The sequence below is a fragment of the Peromyscus eremicus genome, chromosome 17 (assembly GCF_949786415.1).
Source record: "Peromyscus eremicus chromosome 17, PerEre_H2_v1, whole genome shotgun sequence".
In the NCBI taxonomy this organism is placed as follows: domain Eukaryota; kingdom Metazoa; phylum Chordata; class Mammalia; order Rodentia; family Cricetidae; genus Peromyscus; species Peromyscus eremicus.
Genome location: NC_081433.1, coordinates 5,368,216 through 5,391,047, shown reverse-complemented (window position 1 = coordinate 5,391,047; position 22,832 = coordinate 5,368,216). Strand labels below are relative to the sequence as shown.

General features: G+C 43.1%; 1 protein-coding gene across 1 annotated transcript in view; it reads right to left on the bottom strand.

Annotated features, from left to right (window-relative positions):
* The window catches only part of Myo16 (myosin XVI), a 363,210-nt gene that overhangs the window by 124,400 nt on the left and 215,978 nt on the right, over positions 1-22,832 (bottom strand). The window contains exons 23-24 of the mRNA XM_059244646.1: positions 7,194-7,269; positions 2,574-2,746 (exon numbers count right to left, since the gene is read on the bottom strand). Of these exons, the coding sequence (XP_059100629.1) occupies positions 2,574-2,746; positions 7,194-7,269 (249 nt within the window). The remainder of the gene's footprint in view (positions 1-2,573; positions 2,747-7,193; positions 7,270-22,832) is intronic.

The following is a 22,832-nucleotide window of genomic DNA, read 5'->3' as shown; positions in this document are numbered from 1 at the left end:
CAAAGGACAAGGGTGTAGACTAACATATCCACCACTCTAAGATAATTTCTCTTAACACTATGGAAGAGAAATTCTGATGAGACACAATTGTCTGCTTGGTAGTCTATGAGGCCAGCAGCTGATGAAATACCATCATCGGTTTGGTACACTGAGGACAGCAGCTTATTTCCTCCCATTAGGATGAACTGTGCAGGGTGCTGATTCATTGCAGCTGACAAGTGAATGCAAAATGAAACACTTGGCCAGCATCATCCCATTTCTACAAACTCAATGCCAGAGTCATGTCCAGTCAAGGCCTGGGTAAAATTCCATGTTTCTGGCCCAGGGGGTAGATGCACAAGGACCGGGATGGGTTGAAGAGAAAAGCAAGGGCAGTGGGGAGCAGAGAGTTTAAGGAATCATTACAATGCATCCCCACCCCGGAGGTGGGCACAAGGTTCCTCTTTCTGGATAGCTCACTACTGTGAATTATGTCTCTTCTCTAGTCTTTCAGGGAAGAGCCGAGTGGCACCCAGGTCTCAAGCACTTAATCATTGAGGTTAAAAACTGCAGTTTAGAGGCATGTGATTTCTTACTGTTGATGTGCAATCTGCATGAAAAATGAAAGGTCAGAGGTACAGAGACCCTTGGAATCAAGCTTTTCCCATGGGGAACCTTGTCTTTCTAATGTTGAGATGACTTTCCCTAGGCTGTGACATGGGATTCCTGCCAAGTCTGATTCTGCAACTTGCCTAGAGGTCATTGATCCTACTAACTAAAGGCACATGCACACACAGGCACACACAATGCACACACACAGGTACACAAACAGGCATACACATACACATAGTCACATACACACACATAGGCACACATACAGGTACACACAGAGAAGCACATACATACACACTCAGGCACACACACACAGTCATGTACACCCACAGGCATGGACACATACACGAACATACAGATATAATCACATATATACATACACACAGGCACACACAAGCATTCACACACACACAGATAGGCTGTGCATGTACATATAGACACATACACATAGGCACACACATACCCATAAGCACACACATGCACACATACAAATACACATATACACAGGCAGGTACACACATATACATTCACACAGGTACATGCACAAACACAATGAGCATACATGTACACATTTACACAAAAGCATACCCATACATGCACATATATACATATACATATTTATATATACATATAGACACACAAACATGTGCACGTACATAGACATATACAGAAACACAATGCACATACATATGAATACAAATACCCACATACATACACACAAAATCCATATGTGTATACATATATCCATACAATATACATGTGGAGGTATATGCACATGTACACATACATACACACTTATACACAACTTCACACACACAAATCTGTCATTTTCAAAAAGGGTGGCATTTCGAACTATGTTTTCCTTGGAAGGTATGTTTCAACCTGCCTCAGTAACTGCATTTTCAAAATCAATTGTTCTCATATCCTCTTGTATATTTTGGGAGACAGAAGAAGGGAACTGGAAAGCAGTCTGCTTTTGTGTTCTCAAGAAACAAAGCAGTGAATATCCATTACCACAGCACTGGAAAGAACTACGAGGAGATTTTGGTTCCCTTTTAGACACGGAACCTTTAGTCATAAATCTAACATATGTGAAAGAAACACATTAACAATTAGTGTACTACAAAAGCAAGCTCAAAGTCTACAAATACATAGTGGAAACATTCTGCTCCTGGGAAAAGATAAGTGACAATTTATCATTTACAGACCCCAAACTTTGGAAACAATAAGATCCATAGGATAAGATATTAAGTTTATTTCTTCAAATCCAATTGCCCTGAAGTTCCTTTACATTCATCCCAAAAGATGATTATAAAGGTGAAACATAAGCAGGATATCTCACGGACAACCAGTGATATCACTATAAAGCTGTGCTCAAACTGAATTGTCACTATTCTGAACCTTTCTGTGTCTCCTTACCCAGTTATAACCTTGGAAGCTACCTATCTTAGTTAGCATTAACTGTTAACTTGACACAGCCTAAAGGCATCTGAGAAAATAAAGTCTCAATTGAGTAACTAACTGTCTTTATCTGTTGGTCTATGAGGGATTGTCTTATTCAGTGGAGGAGAGTCCATCCCACTATGAGTAGTATCATTTCTTGGACCAGTGGCTCGGAAGTGTGCTGTATGAGAAACCTAGCTAAGCACAAACCAGTGAGCTAGCAAGAGAGTGAGTCAGCAAGCCCCATTCCTCTGCGGTCTCTGCTTCAGATGCCTGCCTTGAGTTCCCGCCCTGATGTCCCTCAGGGATGGACTGAGACTTGGAAGTGAGATGAAATAAGCGTTTTCTCCCCTAAACTGTTTTTGGCCATAGTGTTTGTCACAGCAACAGAAAGGCAGCCAGGCCAGCATCTTTCTCTTTAATTCCTTCTGTTAGAATGTGGGTATCTTTCTAATATATTAAGATGGTGCTTTTAGGAGAGAAGAGTTTGCACTAAGGAAACTTAAATACAGCAAAAGTAAGAACAATGTAACTCCTACCTTGCTAAGTTCTAGGTAATTCTTGTTTGTTCCAATCATTGAAGAGGCAGTTCTCTTACTGAGTATGGTGGATTTGTGTCCTCTGAGTTTAAATGATGGGTAGGAAGATAAAAGCGATCCCGTTTGTGACAGTTTTGACTGGAACAAATGACTGATCACAACATTTTCACTCGCTAGGAGATAAATAGACGAACATTGTAAGTGGCATTAAAATCACTGCCGAATGTGAGGCTTGCTCTCCATGATGCACCCCTCCCCCATTCTGTGCTGACGAAGTCGTTGATAGAGTGGACAGTGGGGACTACTTTTTCCTGGGTTCCATGTTATTTCCACCAGCATTCATTTCTCCTGACAGATGGTGGCTCCCACTGCTCTTGGCTTGAGTCTTGATCACAGCTTTCCAACCTGAGCGCTTGGCTCGTGGCTCTCTGAGGAGTACACTTCCTCTTGTCTGGGTTGTCAGCACTGAATCTTACTAGCTCAGACCTGACAGGCTTTTGTGTACTTGACACAGTCATAGAAACATGAGTTTTTGGCAGCAACTCCCCACTGCAAGAAAATAACTACCCCCTCTAGAAGACACGTCACCATGCCAACCCTGTTGAGAGAAGTATTTACACACTCGTAGTGACTCTGTCTCATTGGGTTGCATCTGTCACTAGGTTAAAACAGCAAAAAAGCCCCTCTGAGTTCAGCTGCAGAGGTGAAGCCGTCCGTGCTGACACCAGACTCCTCAGATCTAACGGTCTGGGGTCATGAGAGCTTGCCCAGCTACTCATGGCAGGGCCAGACCTCCAGCAGGTGGGTTTTGGATTATGGACCTTTTGCATAACATAGAAACAATAATGCCTGTGTTGGCTATGAATCTGGAGGGAGCCTTTTGCTACTGGTGTGCATATGCAGATACCTTCTGAGCTCAACTGGCTTGTTAAAAATACAACAAAAATGACAGTACCCATATCTTGAAGACTACTGCAAAATTAAAATTTGGGATAATTTACGTAACTCCTTAGGATCATGTTCAGCCCGTCAGACACTTCACAATATTCAACAGCTAAGCAGGTTTGTTTCTACCTTTTCCACACACAAAACAGCCAACCACGTAGTGTATGTGTGCATGACTGTAATATCTTCAGGAAAAACTCACTACAGTAGTGAGCAAGCAGGAAGCCAGCACTATCAGAGAAGAGAGCTGAGACTGAGAGAAATAGTCGAGGGAATGCTGGGACTTGGGGTTAAAATGACAGGTTTCAGGATGAATTTGTTCATATCCACACATGCACACATCACCTACATGTATCTATGAGACTTTCTGAGTTCTGAGCATGCCTAACCAAAATACTACCCCAGTAATAAGAGCTCGCCCAGCCCCTGACCTTGGCATTTCTCATTGCCAATCCTTCAGCAGAACTAATTGCTGGTTCAGCATTGGCAATGAGGACAGGACGGTGGTCACTGGAGAGGCTTGGGAAGGCCAGTTGTCAGCAAGTGCTGAAAGTCAGTGAACCTGTCAAAAAGAGGTAGGTGTTGGCAGGAGCAGGATCTGATGGTCAGGCCCTATCCTATTAATGAAGGGCTAATTAACACAAGGGAGAGAGGCCCGTTAGAGCAGAATGCCTCTGCTGATGGAAAATCCTGGCCTCACGGCTCTGAGAGGAAAACCTTGGCTTAGGCAAGAATGATTACTCCAGGCAAAATCACCAGGTAGAATTCAGACGGGACAGAATGTTTCCATGTTCTCACAGTGCTTGCTCAAAGATGACTAACCAGCAACAAAGGAAAAGTAATCAGGAGAAACCAAAGATGCCTTATCCCTTTGGAGAAGGTGAACACCACCAGTGATAAGCCAGACCATCACCTCCTGGAACTCAGTGCATGAAGCATCCTGCATTTCTGTGGGGTTCCAGCTTCTGATGCAGGGAAACGCCAATCGACTCTGAACTCTTGCTCAAAACCAGCAGTCTTTCAGTTTTTAAATAGTGCTAAGAGGGGTACTGCGAAGTTGGGGCATCACCTGTGAGTAAAAATGATGAAAAAGAAATGACCCCTGGTTGGGAGAAAGCGGCAGAAAAGACACTTGTGGCAGAGTGACAGAGGTGTGTACGGGTTCTGTCCACTGTGCATGTGGCATCGATGAGCAAACATGTGACAATTCACTCAGTCCATGGAAGATGATTTCCTGATGTCCAGGAAGAGCACTGAGGGTCTTTAGACATGGAGAGGAAAGTGTTTCAGAAAACACAGGAAGAGACAGAAGGAGAGAAGAAGACAGAAACAAAATCTGCAGCTCTGGAAAGAGCATTTGGGAACTCTAATTTTTTAAAACCTTTAAAAGTTTTTTTTTTTAAACTACTCCAAGATAATAAGGTAAACAAGAGGCATAAAGTACCACCCATTTAAAGATATATAAATTGAACAATTAAATAACTGAACAATTTTCATATGTATTTAAAGTGTGTGTGTGTGTGTGTGTGTGTGTGTGTGTGTGTGTATGTGTGTGTGACAGGACCCATATATAAATAATAAAAAATGTTATTCTTCTAATAGGAGTAAAGTGCCTTAAATAAATTAAAACACTACACACTAACATGGGCCACAACATATATTTTTTGCCCCCTTTCTGTCTTATCTCTAAGTCACATGATCAGATTGCATGAATAAGAGCAGGAACTGGTATCTTTCTGTCACAGCTGAAGGCCTCCTGGAACATCCTGTCATCGCCCTGGCCGTGGCTGAGCAAGCTCCAGCAGAAAGCAGATGTGCAGGCGTCCTGCTTGCCTCGTGCCTCTTAGAGCTGGGTGACTGAATCTCTGCAAAGAGCTGGTTTTACTCATGTGTACTCTTAGGCTCGGATGGGTAGAACCCCCTTACCTTACTCAAAGGTAGACCACTATCTTCCTCAAAAGCAGACCCCTCCATCTTCCCCAAAGTTAAACCTCTAACTTCCTCAAATGGGTTTCCTACTGCAAAGAAGATTGTACTGGAAGTCATTGTTTATCAGCTCTATGTCCTCATAATTGCTTATCATGGCATCCTGACATTCTGCAGATTCATATAACATTATCACAGCGAGGATTCTTTTGCCGGCATGATGAAATATGTGAGTAACTACAGTTTGTAGGCCAAGTGTAGCCACCACCTGTGCCTGTACACACACTGCTACCTACACCATGCTTCGTATCTTTGCACGGTCTATGGCTACTGTCCTGGTGTACCAGCAGAGCTGGCTAACTGCAGCTGGACCTTATGGTTCCCAGAGCCTGACACACCTTCTGTGCTCTCCACACAGAGCACCCACCACCTCACATATGAATCACAAATAGGCCAGAGCATATTGTAAATTCAGTCCTCCTGCCGAGAACTAAGCAATGGTCACCCATGCTTTCTTGGAATCAAATTAACTTGTTGATGAGTGTAAACAACAGAATAAGTTTAAAATATAGGCACTCTACAAGACAAGCAAGATTAAAACACCCCCAGTCATCACCTCATTCTAACTATGTACATAACTCATGAAATACCTGAAAGAAACAAAGCTTCGGGATGATGTGTAAGACACGCTCTGTGTGTGGGACCTTCACATAGGGACCAAAAGGGAAGTGTGTTAACAGTGAAGTTGAAATAACCGCAGTAGGAGGCCCGCACTTCCCAGCAGGTAAGAGAGAATGAGCGTATCAAGTCTCCCCTTCGTGCTTTCACCCCCACTCCTGTTCCCTGCAGTGTCTCAGCTGAGAGAATTCACAATAGCTGGGTGACTGAGAGGCCACCAGCACCGAGAGAGCCCCTGTGTAAACAGTGCATCATGACCATGAGGCTGTGACGTGGGCAGAGACACCCTGAGTCAGCAGTGACGCAGATGTCTGACCTCCAGTTCAGAGCATCTGCCCACTCCACGAAGCCTGAATTGTCCTTCCAGGAAAGACAGATGGCTTTGCCTCAGCAGGGGACTTAACTCTTCCTTTAATAGGCTACCAGAAAAACATGAATCACCAGGACTCTGCTAAGAAAGTGATTACTAGAACAGACAGAATCACACATGTATGATTATGGTGTACATGTTAGAATATAGTGCTACATATTGTATGGAATTATAGTTGACATATGTATATAAAATATTAATAACCCCAAATAGGAGCCTATATATGTATGCATATATGTGTGTGTGTGTGTGTGTGTGTGTGTGTGTGTATTTATACATGTACACATTGATCAGTTTTCTACTTAGTGGGCATTAATACCTCATAACTGAAAGTACATAAAAATAAAACACCACTCTAGTTGTGACCTGGAGTCATCTTTAGTAATGGAATTCACCCTGCTGCGGTCTAAATAAGTTTGGAAGCCATGTTTATCTTTATTAGTCTCCACAGACATGCTCTTTCATATTCAAGCACTGAGACAGGAAAGGTGTTTTACTTGCCTGTCTGCTAAAAGCCGAGTCAAATTGGGGTTTCTACTGAACTCCAAATTAGGTTGCAATCAATGTACAGTGTGGCAACATCCTCGTTATCCCGAACACTGGAGAGTAAATGATGTTCCCACTGCCCGTGAGGCGGTAGCCCATTTTACAAGAAATCATCCCAAGATCAAGAAGTAAGTATGGGGAGAAAATCAACTTACTTTTCATCACAAACAGGAGGTTCTGTGAAAGGCAGTCTCTGTTTCTCTCAACCGCCCCACCGATCTCATACATTACCTGCAATGAGACAAACAGCAAAATTGCTTAAGGATAAAAGGTGACTGAAAAATCCTTTAAATAAACCACTTGGTTTACTTGGGTCGTTAAAGGTCCCTGTAAGGAGGACCTTCAGGTTTTAAAGTTCATGTTACATGCCAGGGCAAAGCTGGTTGCCTGGTTGCCTATGGCCAGAACAGGTGAGCCGCACTACAGTGTGAGCTGGGAATTTTAGGACTTTTCATTGGACAGCCATTGCTAACTCTCAGCAGCTTCGTCTACTCCAGGGAAGCCTTTCTCCACAGGGCTGGTCATGACCAGAGGAGACCCTCATCAGAAATTGGATATATATCCCCCCACACACACATGATAAAGGATCACATAACCCATAACTCCATAGTGTGGAGGTAAACCGGTCTGGGTTAGAATCCTAGCTTCTCTGTTCTTCCTGGGTTAGGGAGGTCAGTCCAGTGACATCACACAAGACAGCCACCTCATTTTTTGCAAACATCTGGGTCTCTGATGAGCCCCTTTAATGTCCCCAAGTTCCCATTTAAATCTTCAGAATGGTGGTAGGCACTGTCCTGTGCTGCCAAGTCTGTGACAGAATGCATGGGAACTTCTCTGCAGATTGTCCAAAAGTTAGACAGAAAGTCTCCGGTGCTGACTCAGCATCTGACCAGCCCATCGGACTTGGCTGTCACTTCTTCAACCCATTTTTAGATAATGAATGGCAGTTGAGTTCACCTTCTCCTGGCATAACCTCCAGTGTCTGAGAAATAGGTGCTGCTTTGGGCTCCCTTCCCAGATTCCCCAAGCGCCTTTCCAGATACCCACGATATTTTTGTGAAGATTGTGTCCACACTCCCCTCTCCCAACATCCCTCTTCCTGGCTTCACATGTTCCTGGTGCAGACACTTAACAGTACTCCGACACCAGGTATTTAAACCACAGCCCTCATCCCTAACAGCCTATGGCATCTTCTCTCGGAACTTGCCCGCATCCCATCCCTCAACTCCTCTAGAGCTCTGAGATTGCTGCTTCTCTCAGCTTGTTTCAGGTCCTGAACCTCAGGCTGACCACAGTAGCAGCTGACTGGCACTGGAATGCCTCCACATTCCTGCCTGTAACAGCAGGGACAGGGCAGCCCTTGTCTTGCTGTCAGGAGGGGGTCTTCTGCGCCCACCATCTCATGCTGAGGTTTCAGATCAGCCCTGTTTGCTAAGAGTTTCCCGATTCACCTCTTGATGACATCACATCACAGTACACCCTGGAACTGTCAGAAACACTTTTCCTGGTCTTCAGGTTCCCAGCACCATTTCCAATTTCACTTGTTTTCGGTAGCTGACAGTATTTCTTGCTTTCAGGGAAGAGCTAAGACTCTCTTACTTGAAAACATCTCCGGGCTCCTGTTTCCTTTCCAAATAGCTATTCATTCCATGTTCTGCACACTGTCAAGGTGGAGAGCTTGGTATGACCAGGATGTCCCCCCTCCCGGGATTGTTCCTGTCATTGGACAGTGGCTAAAGTCCCTGCATTTGTCTCTTCAGTTCCCACTTTTTATACTTAGTAATTCATACTGGTAAAAAGGACTACTACTTATTATAACTAAAATGATAAAAAGACCAAAAATTCATTTCTGCCTTCTACATTCTCATCTGGGTTTATACCAACTCCACAGTTAAATGGACATGTCATTTACATAGAACACCTGAGACTCTGGAGTATAGGTCTTTTTATTTTATGGTTCTAGTCTATAAGACCAGTCTGTTTTCTACATGAGAATCTAATGATTCCAAATGAGCACACACACAGATACACACACACACACACATATGTATACACACACAAACACAGGCACACACACACATGTACACACACTTGCACACACACGTGCACACGCACACAGGTACTCACACACCAGCATTCAATGATGGCTTGGTATGTACAGGAAGTGTAGAGTGTGGGGCTAGCAGAATTCATCTTACAGCAAGTGCTTTTGCATAAAACACTGCATCACCGTGTAGTACCTACTTATGCTGTACAGAATAAATTTATGAAGTCTTTAAGTCCTCTTTTAGGGGGGACAACTTACATTCTATAGAGTTCTCCAACTGTAAAACTTCTGACCGAACTCCTAAGAAATGAATGAATTCAGTAATGACAAGATTTGAGTTAGCAGTTTGGTCTGAACACTGGACACTGCTATAGGCAATTCAGTAGTAAAAGTGGCTTCCGTGTTTCTTATGACTGGCAGGCATGGATTCTCCAAACTTGTATTCAAATGATTTTTCTAATCTCAAATCTGAACTCAAGCATTTTATAAGGCATCCATGGAATGGATTTTAGTGAGAAATGATGTTAGACACAGTCATCCATACCTGAGGCTGCACAGCAACCTATTATTTGGGGATGGCTTCTATGTGTTTTCCAAAGGACATACACAATACATGCATATGTATATAATGTGAGCATATATGCAGACACACAGGACATTTGTTAAAACACATTCTTTAAAGCTAAAACACAACCAGACTCCAACTTTGGTTTCTTAATGGAGACGATGAATTCCATCGAATGAGTTTGCTCCTGACATAGCAAATCTAATATGACATGGTTGTTTCAGTCATGAGCATACAGTGAGACTGCCTGAGCAGGGCCTGAAGTTTAAAGATAATGAAAAAGACAGGGAGGGAGGGAGGGAGGGAGGGAGGGAGGGAAAGAAAAAGGAAGGAAGGGAGGGAGGGAGGGAAAGAAAAAGGAAGGGAGGGAGGGAGGGAGGGAGGGAGGGAGGGAGGGAGGGAGGGAGGGAAAGAGAGACATGAGGGTATGGCAGGGATCAGTTGGTAAGAAGGGGGCTGGCTGGAGAGGGGGATTAAAAAGGGTAATAGGGATGAATGTGACCACTGGCCCATGTTCAAGATGAATTTGTCAAAAATAAAAGTAAATACAAGGTGTCCGTCTTTTAAATATTACAACTTTAAATTTAGGATACCTTGAGTCTCATTTATGCAAGGGATAATACAGGTAAGGTCTATGTGTGCCTAACTGCTTTCCTTCCTTGGCAGGGTCCTGTAATATCATCAAAACTGGGAAATTGATCAATGCAATGAAACCACAGAGTATTTACATCAGCATGGGGACTTGTGTGTTCAGAATTTCTTTTGATTTACCCCAGTGGTGATATTTTGTTGTACTCTAATAAAGTTTGTCTGAAGATCAGAGGACAGAGACAGCCACTACATTAGACACAGAGGCCAGGCAGTGGTGGCACACACCTTCAATCCTATCACTCAGGAGGCAGAGATCTGTCTGGATCTCTGTGACTTCAAGACCACATTGGGCTACATGAGATTGACCCAGTCAAGGACAGAAACAGAGCCAGGCAGTGGTGGCACATACCTTTAACCCCAGTATTTGGGAAGAACACACGCAATTAATCCCAGCACTAGGAAGGTTGAGACAGGAAGTGATATGGCTGGGCAGAGAAAAGCATATAAGGTGTGAGGAGGCAGGAACTAGGCCCTTTCAGCTGAGGACTCAGAGGCTTTCAGTCAAAAGATTCGCGGAGTTGGCGAGGTGAGAAGTGGCTGTGGCTTGTTCCTTTGTCACTCTGATCTTTCAGCATTTACGCCAATATCTGGCTCTGGGTTTTTATCATAAGACCATTTAGGATTTGTGCAACATACTCCCTCCAACAGCTCAGTCATTTGTATGTCTTTTCTTGGGTTCTCTGCTTGGTGGGGCCCTCTGCCCTCTGCCACTGTCTTGAATACAAAGCTTTGAAATGTCATGTGAAGTGCGGTCAGTTGATTCTTCCCACTTCACTGTTTATAAACATCATTGTAGCCACTTTGGTGCCTGAACCTTTCCTTATACATTTTACAGTAAGCTGGACTATCTAAATCTACAAAAATATCTGTTTTGATACGGGTCTCACTAATTCATGTTCCTCTTGCTTCTGCCTCCTTAGCATTGGCATTATTACAGGCATGCCCCCCCCCCACACACACACAGTGACTGTGGTAGGAAATACACAACATTCATCTGGGAGGTGGGCTACATTCCTAAGTTGACAACTCATTGCCCTGTCTTCTATCCATGAACACAGTACGCTTCTCCTGTTTGGACTCTGACTTCTTCCAGAAACATTCCGCACTTTTCAGTGCTCTCTTTCTGTATATGTTAGATGAGTCTTTCTTACACCAGTGTTTTTTATTGTTTTTTGAGTGATTACGAATGTTACATTTAATTTCAGTGTCCATTACTGACGTGAAAATACAACAAACTTTAACGTTTTTCTTACATCTTTTAAAATGTTTAATTGTTTGAGAATTTCACGCTCGAGCACTGCATTTGCCTCATTCCCCGCCCGCCCTCTCCCCCTCCAACTCTTCCCATGTTCCTCCCCACACTCCCACTCAACTTTGTAGCTGCCTCCTCTTTATTATTGGTATGTCACATGTCCTGGATGAACTTATTTCTGTGTGGTTTTCTTTCTTTAGTGGATTCCTTGTGATTTCTGTCCACTGACATTTATGTCGTGTATACATAGAGATGGGTGTGGTTTTTTTTCTTCCAATCTATCAGGCTTTTATTTCCCTTTCAACCTCATTAGATTCACTAGAACCTCCAGTAAACACTATCCTGCACGGTGGTGACGGGCAGCATCTTTGCTGGCCTCTTGATCTCAGGAGTAAAGCACTCCATTTCCACGGTTATGCACAGCATTAGCAATGAGCTGCTGTGGGTGCTCTTTCTTGGGGGCAGCCATCTCCTCCAATGCTGTCTTTTTTGGGATTACATATGCTAATATGTGTGGGTGCTCCTTCTTGGGGTAACACAGTTGTCTTTTTAGAATGTTTGCTGTTGTATGTTGCATTTTGTCAAATGCCTTTTCTGCATTTATTGGTACACCGACATGATTTTTCTCTTTTATTAATAGTCTGGATTATCTTGAATGATTTTCAAATATTGAAGATATTTACATTTCTGGAAAACATTAACTGACCATGGTAAATACATATACTACAAATTGCTCAGTTCGGTTTGCTATAGTTTTTGACTATCTATTCAATTCTATTTTTGAGGGACGGTTTCCTCGTATATTCTAGCTTTTGTCTGGTTTTGGGATCAGAGCAATGCTAGCTTTGTAAAAGAAATCAGAAAGCACTCTGTCTTATATTTTCTGGATCAGACTGTGTGGAGATGGTACTAATTTTCTTTTAAACATTTGGTAGAATTCTCCAGTTAAGCCATCTGTAAGAAGGAGATTTCTTTTTTGGGAATTTTGAATTTTCAAATTCCTTTCCTTGACTGGCCTGCTGGGACGATCTGCTTCACTGGGGTGAGCTGAGGTAGCTGAGCTTTCTGAGAAACTGGTCCATTTCAGCCTAACCATCAGATCATGGGGGAGTATTTATGTTCCCTTTTGATCTTCTGAATGCTGGCAGGGCCACAGAGATGTTTTCTGTCTTGTTCCTGATATTGTTATTTATATCTTTTTATGGTCAAACTTACTAGAAGTTTTTCATTTTTATCCATGTGTTCAAAGGACTATTTCTTTAAAAAAAGATTTATTTTGATAATTTTTAATTATGTATAGAAGCATGTGTCTCTGCATGTGAGTGCAGGAGCTCACAGAGGACAAAGCATTGGATGCTCTGGACCTGGAGCTACAAATGGTTGTGAGCCACCTCATGTGAGTGTTGGGAACAGAATTCAGGTCCTCTGGAAGAGAAGCAAGTGCTCTGAACTGCTCAGCCATCTCCCTAGCTGCCAGTTGCCTAGTTCAGATGGATTTTTATTCTATATTTTTTGTTTAAAGTTTTTTTCCATACACTATATTTTGATCATTTTTTCCTTTCTCCAACTCCTCCTGACCCTTTTCGCCTTCCCCCACACATAACTTCATGATCTTTTTGTCTCTTTCTCCACAACAAAACAAGAAACAACAACAACAAAAATAATCAAAACAAATCTCTCCATTCTTGAGATTGAAACTTAGATTTTGGAATTTCTCTGTCCCCCGAATAGATGAGCATTTGATGTTATCATAGACCTTCCTGCTGTACTGACTAGTGATATGTTGTGTTTTCCTTTTCAGCCAACTACATATACATATGTCTATATTTTCCATGTGTTAATTCTCATATATATAAATATATTTATGTGTGTGTATAAAAGCTTATATGCACATACACACAAATTCTCTCTAGACTTTTCTCTGTCACTTTTGCATGATGTGTTATTTAAGGGGTGCTGTTTAGTGGCAGGGTATCTGGGGGAGATGTTTAGTGGCAGGGTCTCTAGGGGGTACTTTTCACCCTCCAAGTGTCTAGAGGTTTTCCTTTTGTCCTTTTCTAGTTCGTTCACAGTTGAATTCCATCATGGTTGGTGAACCTTTTTTCTGTCCCTCCCATGCTTTAGGATTGGTTGAGTTTGGGGTTGGGGTCCAGAACATGGTTGACACTCACGCATTTTCCCAAGTTCTTAGAAACATGGGATCCTTGTCTTAGGCAGCTGAAGTGTCTGATGAATGCTGCTTGCATCCTCTGCTGCTGGCCCTTATTATACCGTTGTTTTCACGGTCACTGGGAGGGACAAGCTGTGCCATCCACTTGGCCTTCTGTTCCTCATCTTCCTCTGACACCTCTGGTCAGGGAGGCAGATACAGCCTCACTGCCACCCATGAGCACATCAGCCTAGTTTCCTTGGACCTCTTCAACACTTCACTGGTGCTGGATACCCTCCTCCTGGCCCCCATCAGCTGCTACTCCCAGCTGCCCACCCAACAGGAAGACTGTACGCAAGAACTACGTCTAAACAGAACAAATCTCCCAGGGAGGCTACTCATAAAAGGCATCAGCCATCATAGCTCACCAAGAGGGATGCTACCGGCAAGAGTGGCCATCCACTGAAGGCAACACAAAGTCGAAAAGACACAAAGTGAAGCTGCCATGGACCAGGGGAGCAGGGAGTCTATGGGGACCTTGAAGACCAGGGAGCCTGTGGGGATCAGGCCACTGTGTCCCAGAAGGTATAAAAGCAGGCAAACTCAAGGTCCAGTAAAGTGGACAGGTTTCTATACAGGTAAAAGTCTATCATAGAACCACCTATAGCTTAGCAATTGGTTGTCAGGGGAACAGAAAACCATCTGTTCTCACCATGGCAGCACCCACCTGGGGCAGCAGGGAACAGGTTTTAGGCTGAAGGCTTGCCTGGGCCACTAAGGCAGCTGTTCTGCCCAGGGCTCTGTCCCTATGGTTTATTATGCGGGAGACAAAAGGAGAGGTGTGGGAAAAGCAAAAGGGGGAGGCCAGGTTAGTCCCCTCGTTTCCCATCATCCTCCTGTAATGGGTCCTCAGGTCTTCCTTATTTCTCCCTCCTAAAGCCTGAAAGACAGGCTTCATGCTGTGAGTAGCAGCGTCTCTCATGCGTGTAATAGAGAAATTTATATGCACACAGCCCAGAACAAAAAAATCTTTAAGGAAATCGTCACATATTCAAAAATTCTCTTTGGAATGATTCTGCTCAATAAAATTACTCAAAAGAAACCTTAGCATTCTGCTTCTGATTCAGCTGTGAACCACAGTCACTAAAGTCCCGCTGTGACGGTGCCAGGCAGAGGGTGGGCAGCAGCCAGGGAGCCACTGAACCAGACTGCTTAGTTGGACATACTCACTATAATACTCCTGTACCATAATAAGTACAATTAAAAGATAAATTATGTGAGCTACACACACACACGCATGTGCACGTGCATGCTCACACACACACACACACACACACACACACACACAACAGGGTGGTATAAGAGGCTTACCACAGCTGTGAATCACAGCTTATCAAACTGCCCATTTTCCTGGCTCCACAAGGAAAATAAAAGACACAAAACACTAGGGCACGTGCATTTTCCTCCTAAGTGATGGCTAGCAAGCTTGAGCTTTGCTCGTCACCAAGGAAACAGGAATGGAAGGCAACACAGAGCTTCAACCATAGCTCCATCTACACACAAGCATAGTTTCCTGAATTGAAGTTAAGAGCAGCTGGCTGTCTTCCTTTGGTGAAGAAGTTTGGGCAGGGGTCAGTCTGTACCAGATGCCTCCTCATCTGTATGAACCTTGGGACCAATGGGAGTGTGGGGCAAGGGTGCGGAGAGGATCCAACCCTAAGTGCTAACTGTGTGGCTGGTGCAGTCGGTGCTTTTGAATATAGGGCTTCCGGATCTCCCATCAGCCAGTCTTCATTTTTCCTTATTCATGTAAAACAAATCCTCTGGATCTCACCCAAACTCCAAGGCCACCGCTTCTAAGAGGCAGGCCAGGAACACACACTTACCACTTCCTCACTGGTTCTGATGTGTGATAAAGCCAGAGAACCAGAGCGGGAGAAAATGAAATCATCGAATGGTGTGATAAAGTCCCAGTGAGCATTAGCAAGGGAGGGTTCCCGTTCTAGCTTCCATGGTTCACCCATAGTCATTCCTGGGGCTGAACGGTAGTCAGAAATGAGTCACTCCCCATGCCTCAGTTTCTCCTCTGTCCAATCATCATTCACACCAAACTCTAATGATTGGCTCACATCATTGGCTGTTGCCATTATTCTCGGTTACCCTCTAGAATATGACAGTAAGACCCTACTGCTGAAGACACCACACACTTAAGTCACAGAACGTGGAGAAATCAGGCTTCATCTCTACTGGCTAACTCTAATAGTGCTGGAAGGTGCTGTGTTACTAGGGGAGAAAGGTCTTCATCAATCTCACCCAGCCATGAATTCCATGAGCTACAGTGATGAAGGGCCCATTACTGCCTGGCAAGATATGCCCACTGGAGTAACCGTGGCACAAATATTATGGGAGTAACCAACCATTTCCTAGTTATGTTTAAGGACTGATCCATGAGATGGAATTTATACCTGGCACTGTCAATTAGGACAAGAACCTGAGACTAGAGAGGCCATGGGTCTAGGGGAAAACCTACCATTATTATTCTGGTGAATGGAAATAATACCAAAATGACCCATAATGATGTATTGCTATACCCATAATTAGTGGATCACTCAGTCCTCATCATATGAACTTCTTTTTGTCATAGATAACAACCAATACAGAGACTCACAACTGGTCAATATGCAAAAAATAAGAGACTTCACAATGGGCAGCCTTAAAAGGGATGTCTATACCACACCCCTCCCCTCAGGGCTCAGGGATCTTCTAGTAAGAGGGAACAAAAAGATTCCAAGAGCCAGAGGTGGTAGATGACTCCAAGGGAACAGCATTTGCAGGGTACAACAGGACAGTTGCACATATAAACTCACAGCAATTGTGACAAAGTCCCAGCATGGAGACGGGGAGATGAGGATGATGTCTCACCCCTGACTGAGGAGCTACTGGCATTTTATGGATGCTGATGGAGCAAGAATCAGTTTCCTTTAATGCTATGACCTCTGATATATTGACCACACTCCAGGGCAGGTCCTACACCTAAGAGTAGTCAGTCAACACAAATGGGGCTCTGTTGGGGGTGGGAGAGAGAGGTGGGGGAGAGAACATAAAGTTGGGTGGGTAGGAGTAAATTTGATCAAAATATAGTGTATGAAATTTTCAAGAATTAAGAAAAATTAAAGTATTTTAGATTTTGGTATTACAGTTTCTCAGCTAGTAAATTCTATGAGTGATTTCAAAATCTGAAATGTATATGAAACTGGAAATGCATTTTGGATGAGGGACATCCAGCTTGCCCTTAGGTTTCTTGTTTTGCTAAAATTTAAAAGTGGTATAAATATGGAAACTATTTTTGAATTGATTTCATTTTCAGAATGAGCTGAGAGAAAGTGAGTATTTGGAAGGTTGCAGCGAGCTCTGTGAGGGTGAAGCTCCTGAGAGAGGCAGCCAGATCACATGTCTGGGTAGTTATCTTCCCGGGACACTGAGTTGTAAGTGCCCACCAGCTTGGCACTCAGAAGATCATCAGTGTTTATGGAGTGGAAGTGATCTGCCCATCCTCCATGTTTCCACTCCCTTCTTGCATCTTGTTATTTACAAGATGCAAAATATCCTCAGAGAAGTGATTGGGATTAACAGATGATAAAAATGCAGAACTTTGCAGACATACTTGTGAATTCAATATATCACATCAGAATATATGTGAAGATTGGTTTTAGCAAAATAAATAAATGATCATTTTCAGGAAATGCAAATGTGTCTGGCTATTTTTCATGCCTGGTTGCAGCTTTCTACTCAGTCTGTCGCAAGGACCTTGATCCCTTGTGGGCTGGTGAGTTTCTTCTCTTTGTCCCCTGAATTAAAGCAGATCACTCAGGTTTGCACGTGCAACATCCTGCGCAGGCTCGTCTGTCTGAGGACTTGGTACCCAGCTAATGGAGAGTCTGGGGAGGTGGGGAGGAGTTGTCGGAAGAGGGCTGCCTGGATAGGGACAGGGCTTGGGGTATGTTATCTGCTCCCACTTCCCGTCCTCTTCTCTGCTTCTAGGTCCACCTGGATGTAAGCCAGCTCCTACCATCACGCCTATGTGGCCCTATTGTTACCACACCTCCCCAAGCATGAGCAACTGCACCCTCAAATAATGAGTTCAAATCAACCTCTTTCATGGAGTCCCTTCTTGTCAGGGTTCAATCACAGCATTGCGAAAGGTAACGGGAATGACAGGTTTTATTATTTTTCCAAGAAGTGATTTCTCCCAACAGTTTTTCGTATTTCCTTCTGGTTCTGATTCATGACGAGCACTGGGAACACTGAGCAGCATGAAGAATCATTATCTCAACACCAAGATGTCTGGATGTTACATTTGATACAGCTGAAATTATTGAGTATAGTTCATCTCTTCCTTTTAAGAGAAAAGTCTTAATAGGAAAATTCCAATATTTTAGGAGATTCAAAGCTTCATATTTACAACTTTCTGTCTGGCCATAAAAGTAAGAGGAGGTACTGGACTTAGAAATAAAGAGAGCCCAGAAGCCCTTGTACTTGTTATTCCTGAGAGAGAGAGAGAGAGAGAGAGAGAGAGAGAGAGAGAGAGAGAGAGAGAGAGAGAGAGAGAGAGAGAGAATCGCCCAGGACAACCTTCAAAGGAAAATTGATGTAGGAAGAGACAAGAGGGCCCTGCTGAGACTAATTTTTATTTTTAAAAACACCTGACCAAGACGGGAACAAGTACAGATTGTGAATTAAGCTCTTTCCACGTGGGTCAAAATGTTTTCATCAAATAACCTTTAATAGCATCAGCTTTTCCGAGACCAGACAGAGTTGATTGTTGTGTCTGGGGATTCTGCCTGGAGAAAGAGGGGGAAAAAAACAACAAAAAAAGAGGCCACCCATTGATTTGTCTGTCTGCTGTGTCATTTGATTTACAGGTTCACTTCCAGAGTCTTCTGGGGTACATTGTGTCTCCAACAAATCTTCAGAGACAAGGGCCAGGGCACAAGCTATAAATGTCACTCCTGATACAGGTACACCTGCAAAGCTGAACAGGCTGAGGGGTTCTCCATGCACCACCCATGTCCATGGTCAAGAGTGCAGAGGTTGATTGTAAACAGCATGCCACCTAGAACACTCTAAAATTATCAATGGGGTAAAGGTTTTCCTTTGCAGGGAGATGTGGGCGGCAGCATAATTCTAAACAAGGGGTAATTTGCAAATCCAGCTTATTCAGTGAGGGGGCATGTCCTTTGTGAGGAGCAGAAAAATGTTCAGGTGTTTTATAGATGGCCCCTGTTTCAATAAAACCTCTTATCCTCACTCCATGTCCATCAGCAACGTGTTAGTAACAGACTTCTGCAGCGGCCTGTAGAAATCACAACAGCGAACGGTATTGATCCAGGCTTACGTGTCTGGGATGACAACTCTTCCCTCATAGATGTGGTGTAGGGGGTTGGAGAAGGATCCTGCTGCATGCTTTCAAAACCGTAAGTGTACTATAGCAGGGGACTGTAAACTTTTATCTCATCATAAACTTACAATGCAGAGTTTATACACAGATTGCAGGGTTTCAATTTTCTTAAGGGAAATAATATTTAAAGGATATCTTTGAACGTACAGTAAAATCCCACACACCTGTGGGCTCACTTGCACTATGGGTTATAAATCCAAATGCTAAGGAATCTAACGGTTCTGTAGAATTCTTTTTAATCAAGGTATAGCTCCTCGCCACAATGGGACTGTCCAGTCAATGAAAAGGAGAAGACCACATTAGCAGAAGGTAAGACATTCATCTGCACGTTTTCTCTTTCAGTGCAGTTTTATGACTTTCATGAGAGAGAAATCACTGAGCTGTCTCTACTTATCTTTCAGGGAAGTCTATAAAGTGTGGTGGGAAAACAGTAAGAGATCATAATACAACCAGAGTGGTTACAGCTGCCTAACGCTCATCAAGTTGTGTTAGGAAAACGCCAACTATTCAAACATGCATTACTAAATCTGCTCTGCATAACACACACACATTTATAAAAACATAAGAATTTATAAACCCTGGCAAAGCAAATAAGAATATTTTATCACTTAACTTGAATAAGTTCATTGGCCCATCAATATTCTCATCTGGACAAAACAAAACAAAACAAAACAAAACAAAATGGTGAAGTGACTGAATAATCACTCAGTTTAGTTTTAATCTCTCAGATTGTCCATTCAAAATTTTGATTAACCGTGTGGCCTATATATACTACAGACCTTCAACTATTGTGTCAGGGGGTATGATAGATATGTATATTTGAGGGAATGTGTAAAAGTAATCACTCCTGCATGTGTACCAGCCTAATACTTAAGCCCCAGAAAAAACTGTGAGATTCGTGATTATATTTCCCCAGTTATAAATTTCATGGGTGTACAACTGAGGGTCCTTGTCCTCAGCATCACATAGCTACAGAATAAAACTCAAACTCAACTTGTGTAGACCAATGCCTCTTCTTTTTCCTCTATACTGTGGGTTCTACAAAGCGCAGATGATAAAGCCTTGAGCATGTTGACCCGGTAGGTGGAGGGGAGACGAAGATGGAGATGTATGAAATGAGAGAGGGGCCTGCCGCCCACCAGCAACTCATGTGCTGTTAGTCTTTCCAAATTCATGTCCACCCAGGATTACAGACCTTACTTTGCAATTTCTTTTATCTATGTAATTTGTTAGACTCAGAGGGGGCCATATATTATTAGAGTGGGCCTAAAATGCTTACGGAAGAGGCAATGACACAGGACACACAGAGAGGCAGGGTTGGGAGTAATGCATTCCCAAATCTGGGACTGACTACATTCTGTTTGTAGAGAGGCCAGAAGGAACCTGCAGATGCTAGAATTTGAACTTCCATCTTTCATTACTGGAAATATATATACCTGTGTGGTGAAGCCACCCAGTTTCTGGTCTTCTATAGGAACAGCCCTAAGTTTACCCATAACGGTAAGATCTTGATGAATCATCGACCTTCACCAAAGGCCTACTTAGAGAAAACCGACACAGAACTGTTTATAGGCAAGGATGTGGTCACGGTGCAAGTATCAGGCATCATTACTGATGACGACATAGAAAGTTGAAAGCAGTATAGATTAGGTCAGGAACCCGATGTTCAGAGAGATGGCCCAGATCTAGGACAGAGGATGTGGAATTTCCAGGTGAGGAAAACCACAGGAGACAAAGAAACTGAGAAGTGCCAGAGTTAACTAAAGACAGCTCAAGGATTAGGAAGGAACTCCACAAAGTTCTGTGTTAATGTGCTTCACTTTTCTGGTGTGTGAACTCACATGAAACAATGCATATTTGTATTCTCTTCCTTAGGCTGCTGCCGCAACAGTAAACACCGATGGGTGACTGGAAATGAGAGAAGTCTGTGGTCTTGTAGATCTGAAGAGAGAAGGTGGCTGGAGCTCTGGGAGCTTCTGGACCTGCCTCTTTCATCCAGGAAAGCTCAGGTCTTCCTTGTTCATGACCTGTATCACTCTAACCATGACCTGTTGGGGGTCACATGACTCCCCAGCCCTCTCTGCACACTACCATTGGAGTTAGGTTACCCCATCTCAGGTGTTCTTATACTGTAGCCACTGAGACACAGACAAGGACTTCTGTTCTGAGCAATGCAGTATTCACAGCTTGCATGCAAGAGGATCTGGCCATGGGAGTGGGAGATGCATACTTCACAACTAAATTTTTACTAAATTTCATTAATTCAATCTTTACTTTCAGCCTCAGATCAATTTACAACTTCATAATCCACTCACTGTTCTCACATCAAAATTTAGGAGCTTCAAAGCCCAATTTCTGACAATAGTCAGTTTAGAATCATCTTAATAGAAATCCAAATCTCCTAAGAGCTGATATTGTCAAGCTGTAATTCTTCTTTCCTTCAAGATACTTAATTTTAACAGCCAATGAACTCAGACACACTTGTGGATTTAATGCTTATCTGTCATTTAAATCACCAGGTTAAGAGCAAGACCTAAAACAGGTAACTTCATATGTGATTTAAAATTGGCTATAACAAATAAACAAAAAGAAGCCAAGCCCCGAGGCCCCGAAGCCTTCTTTAATTCAAACGTATGCTCATTAATGAGATCTTGTTAATATTTCATGCACAGCCTCTCCCCATTCACTTTAAAATATTTCTGTAATGGAGATTGGAAGCTGCAACACGTTCCTAGGGGTAATGAAACATTCAGATGTGTTTAGGAAGGATCTTCAGATGTAATTCAGATAATGGTGCTTAAACATTCCTAAAAGGACCTCTGAGCTTCCGCCTCAAACAGGCTTCCGGAGGAGCAGGGTGGAGGCTCCTCATTAGAGTTCCTACCCAGAGCCCATGCAGGCTGAGACAGGGGAGCAATGTTACTGTCACCTCGGGCAGTGACAGCTATCCCTCCCATAGGGTACAGCATGTTCTCACTAAAATAAGCAAGGAAGAACAGCAGGAAGGAGCGGAGTGATGAAAAATGTTTTACACTGTCTACCTGGCAATAAGAGGCTAAGAGCATACAGGATCATTGAGGTCTCTCCATGGGAGGCAACTGTGGGGTCAAAGGTTATGTAATATATCATGGACAATGCATGCTGCTTTTAGGTGGGTGAACTTTTTCCACATCTCTTCACCGGCAAAATGTAGAATGTTGTTTTCTGATGCAACAGTTCAACACACAAGTACGTGGGGCTACATCTGATAATTCAAAAGGCATATGGGCTGACATATTGCTGCAAATCACATAGAATCTACACTGTAGCATGTGAACGAGTCCTTGGGGAGTCCTTTGGCTACAACTCATTAGTACATATCGCCGAAATGAAAGATTTCTGTAAAGCCACAAAATCGACTCCAATTATGGAAAACTCTCTTAAAAAACAAAAATGCTTTTAAAGGAAAATGCATGATTCCACAGGGGCTTTGGCTCCGTATCAACTAATCACTGGGCAGTCCCTGTGTTCTTCCATTTCTCTAAGAACTCGGTGAATAATTCCCTATTATATTAAACTGTCGCTTGTTTTCCCCTTAAATTTTCAAAAACAAAATTAAAACTGAAATGCTAATAGGTGCTCAGAAAAATAATTACAACTGAATTCAAAATTATCAGGCCATGATTCTGAACC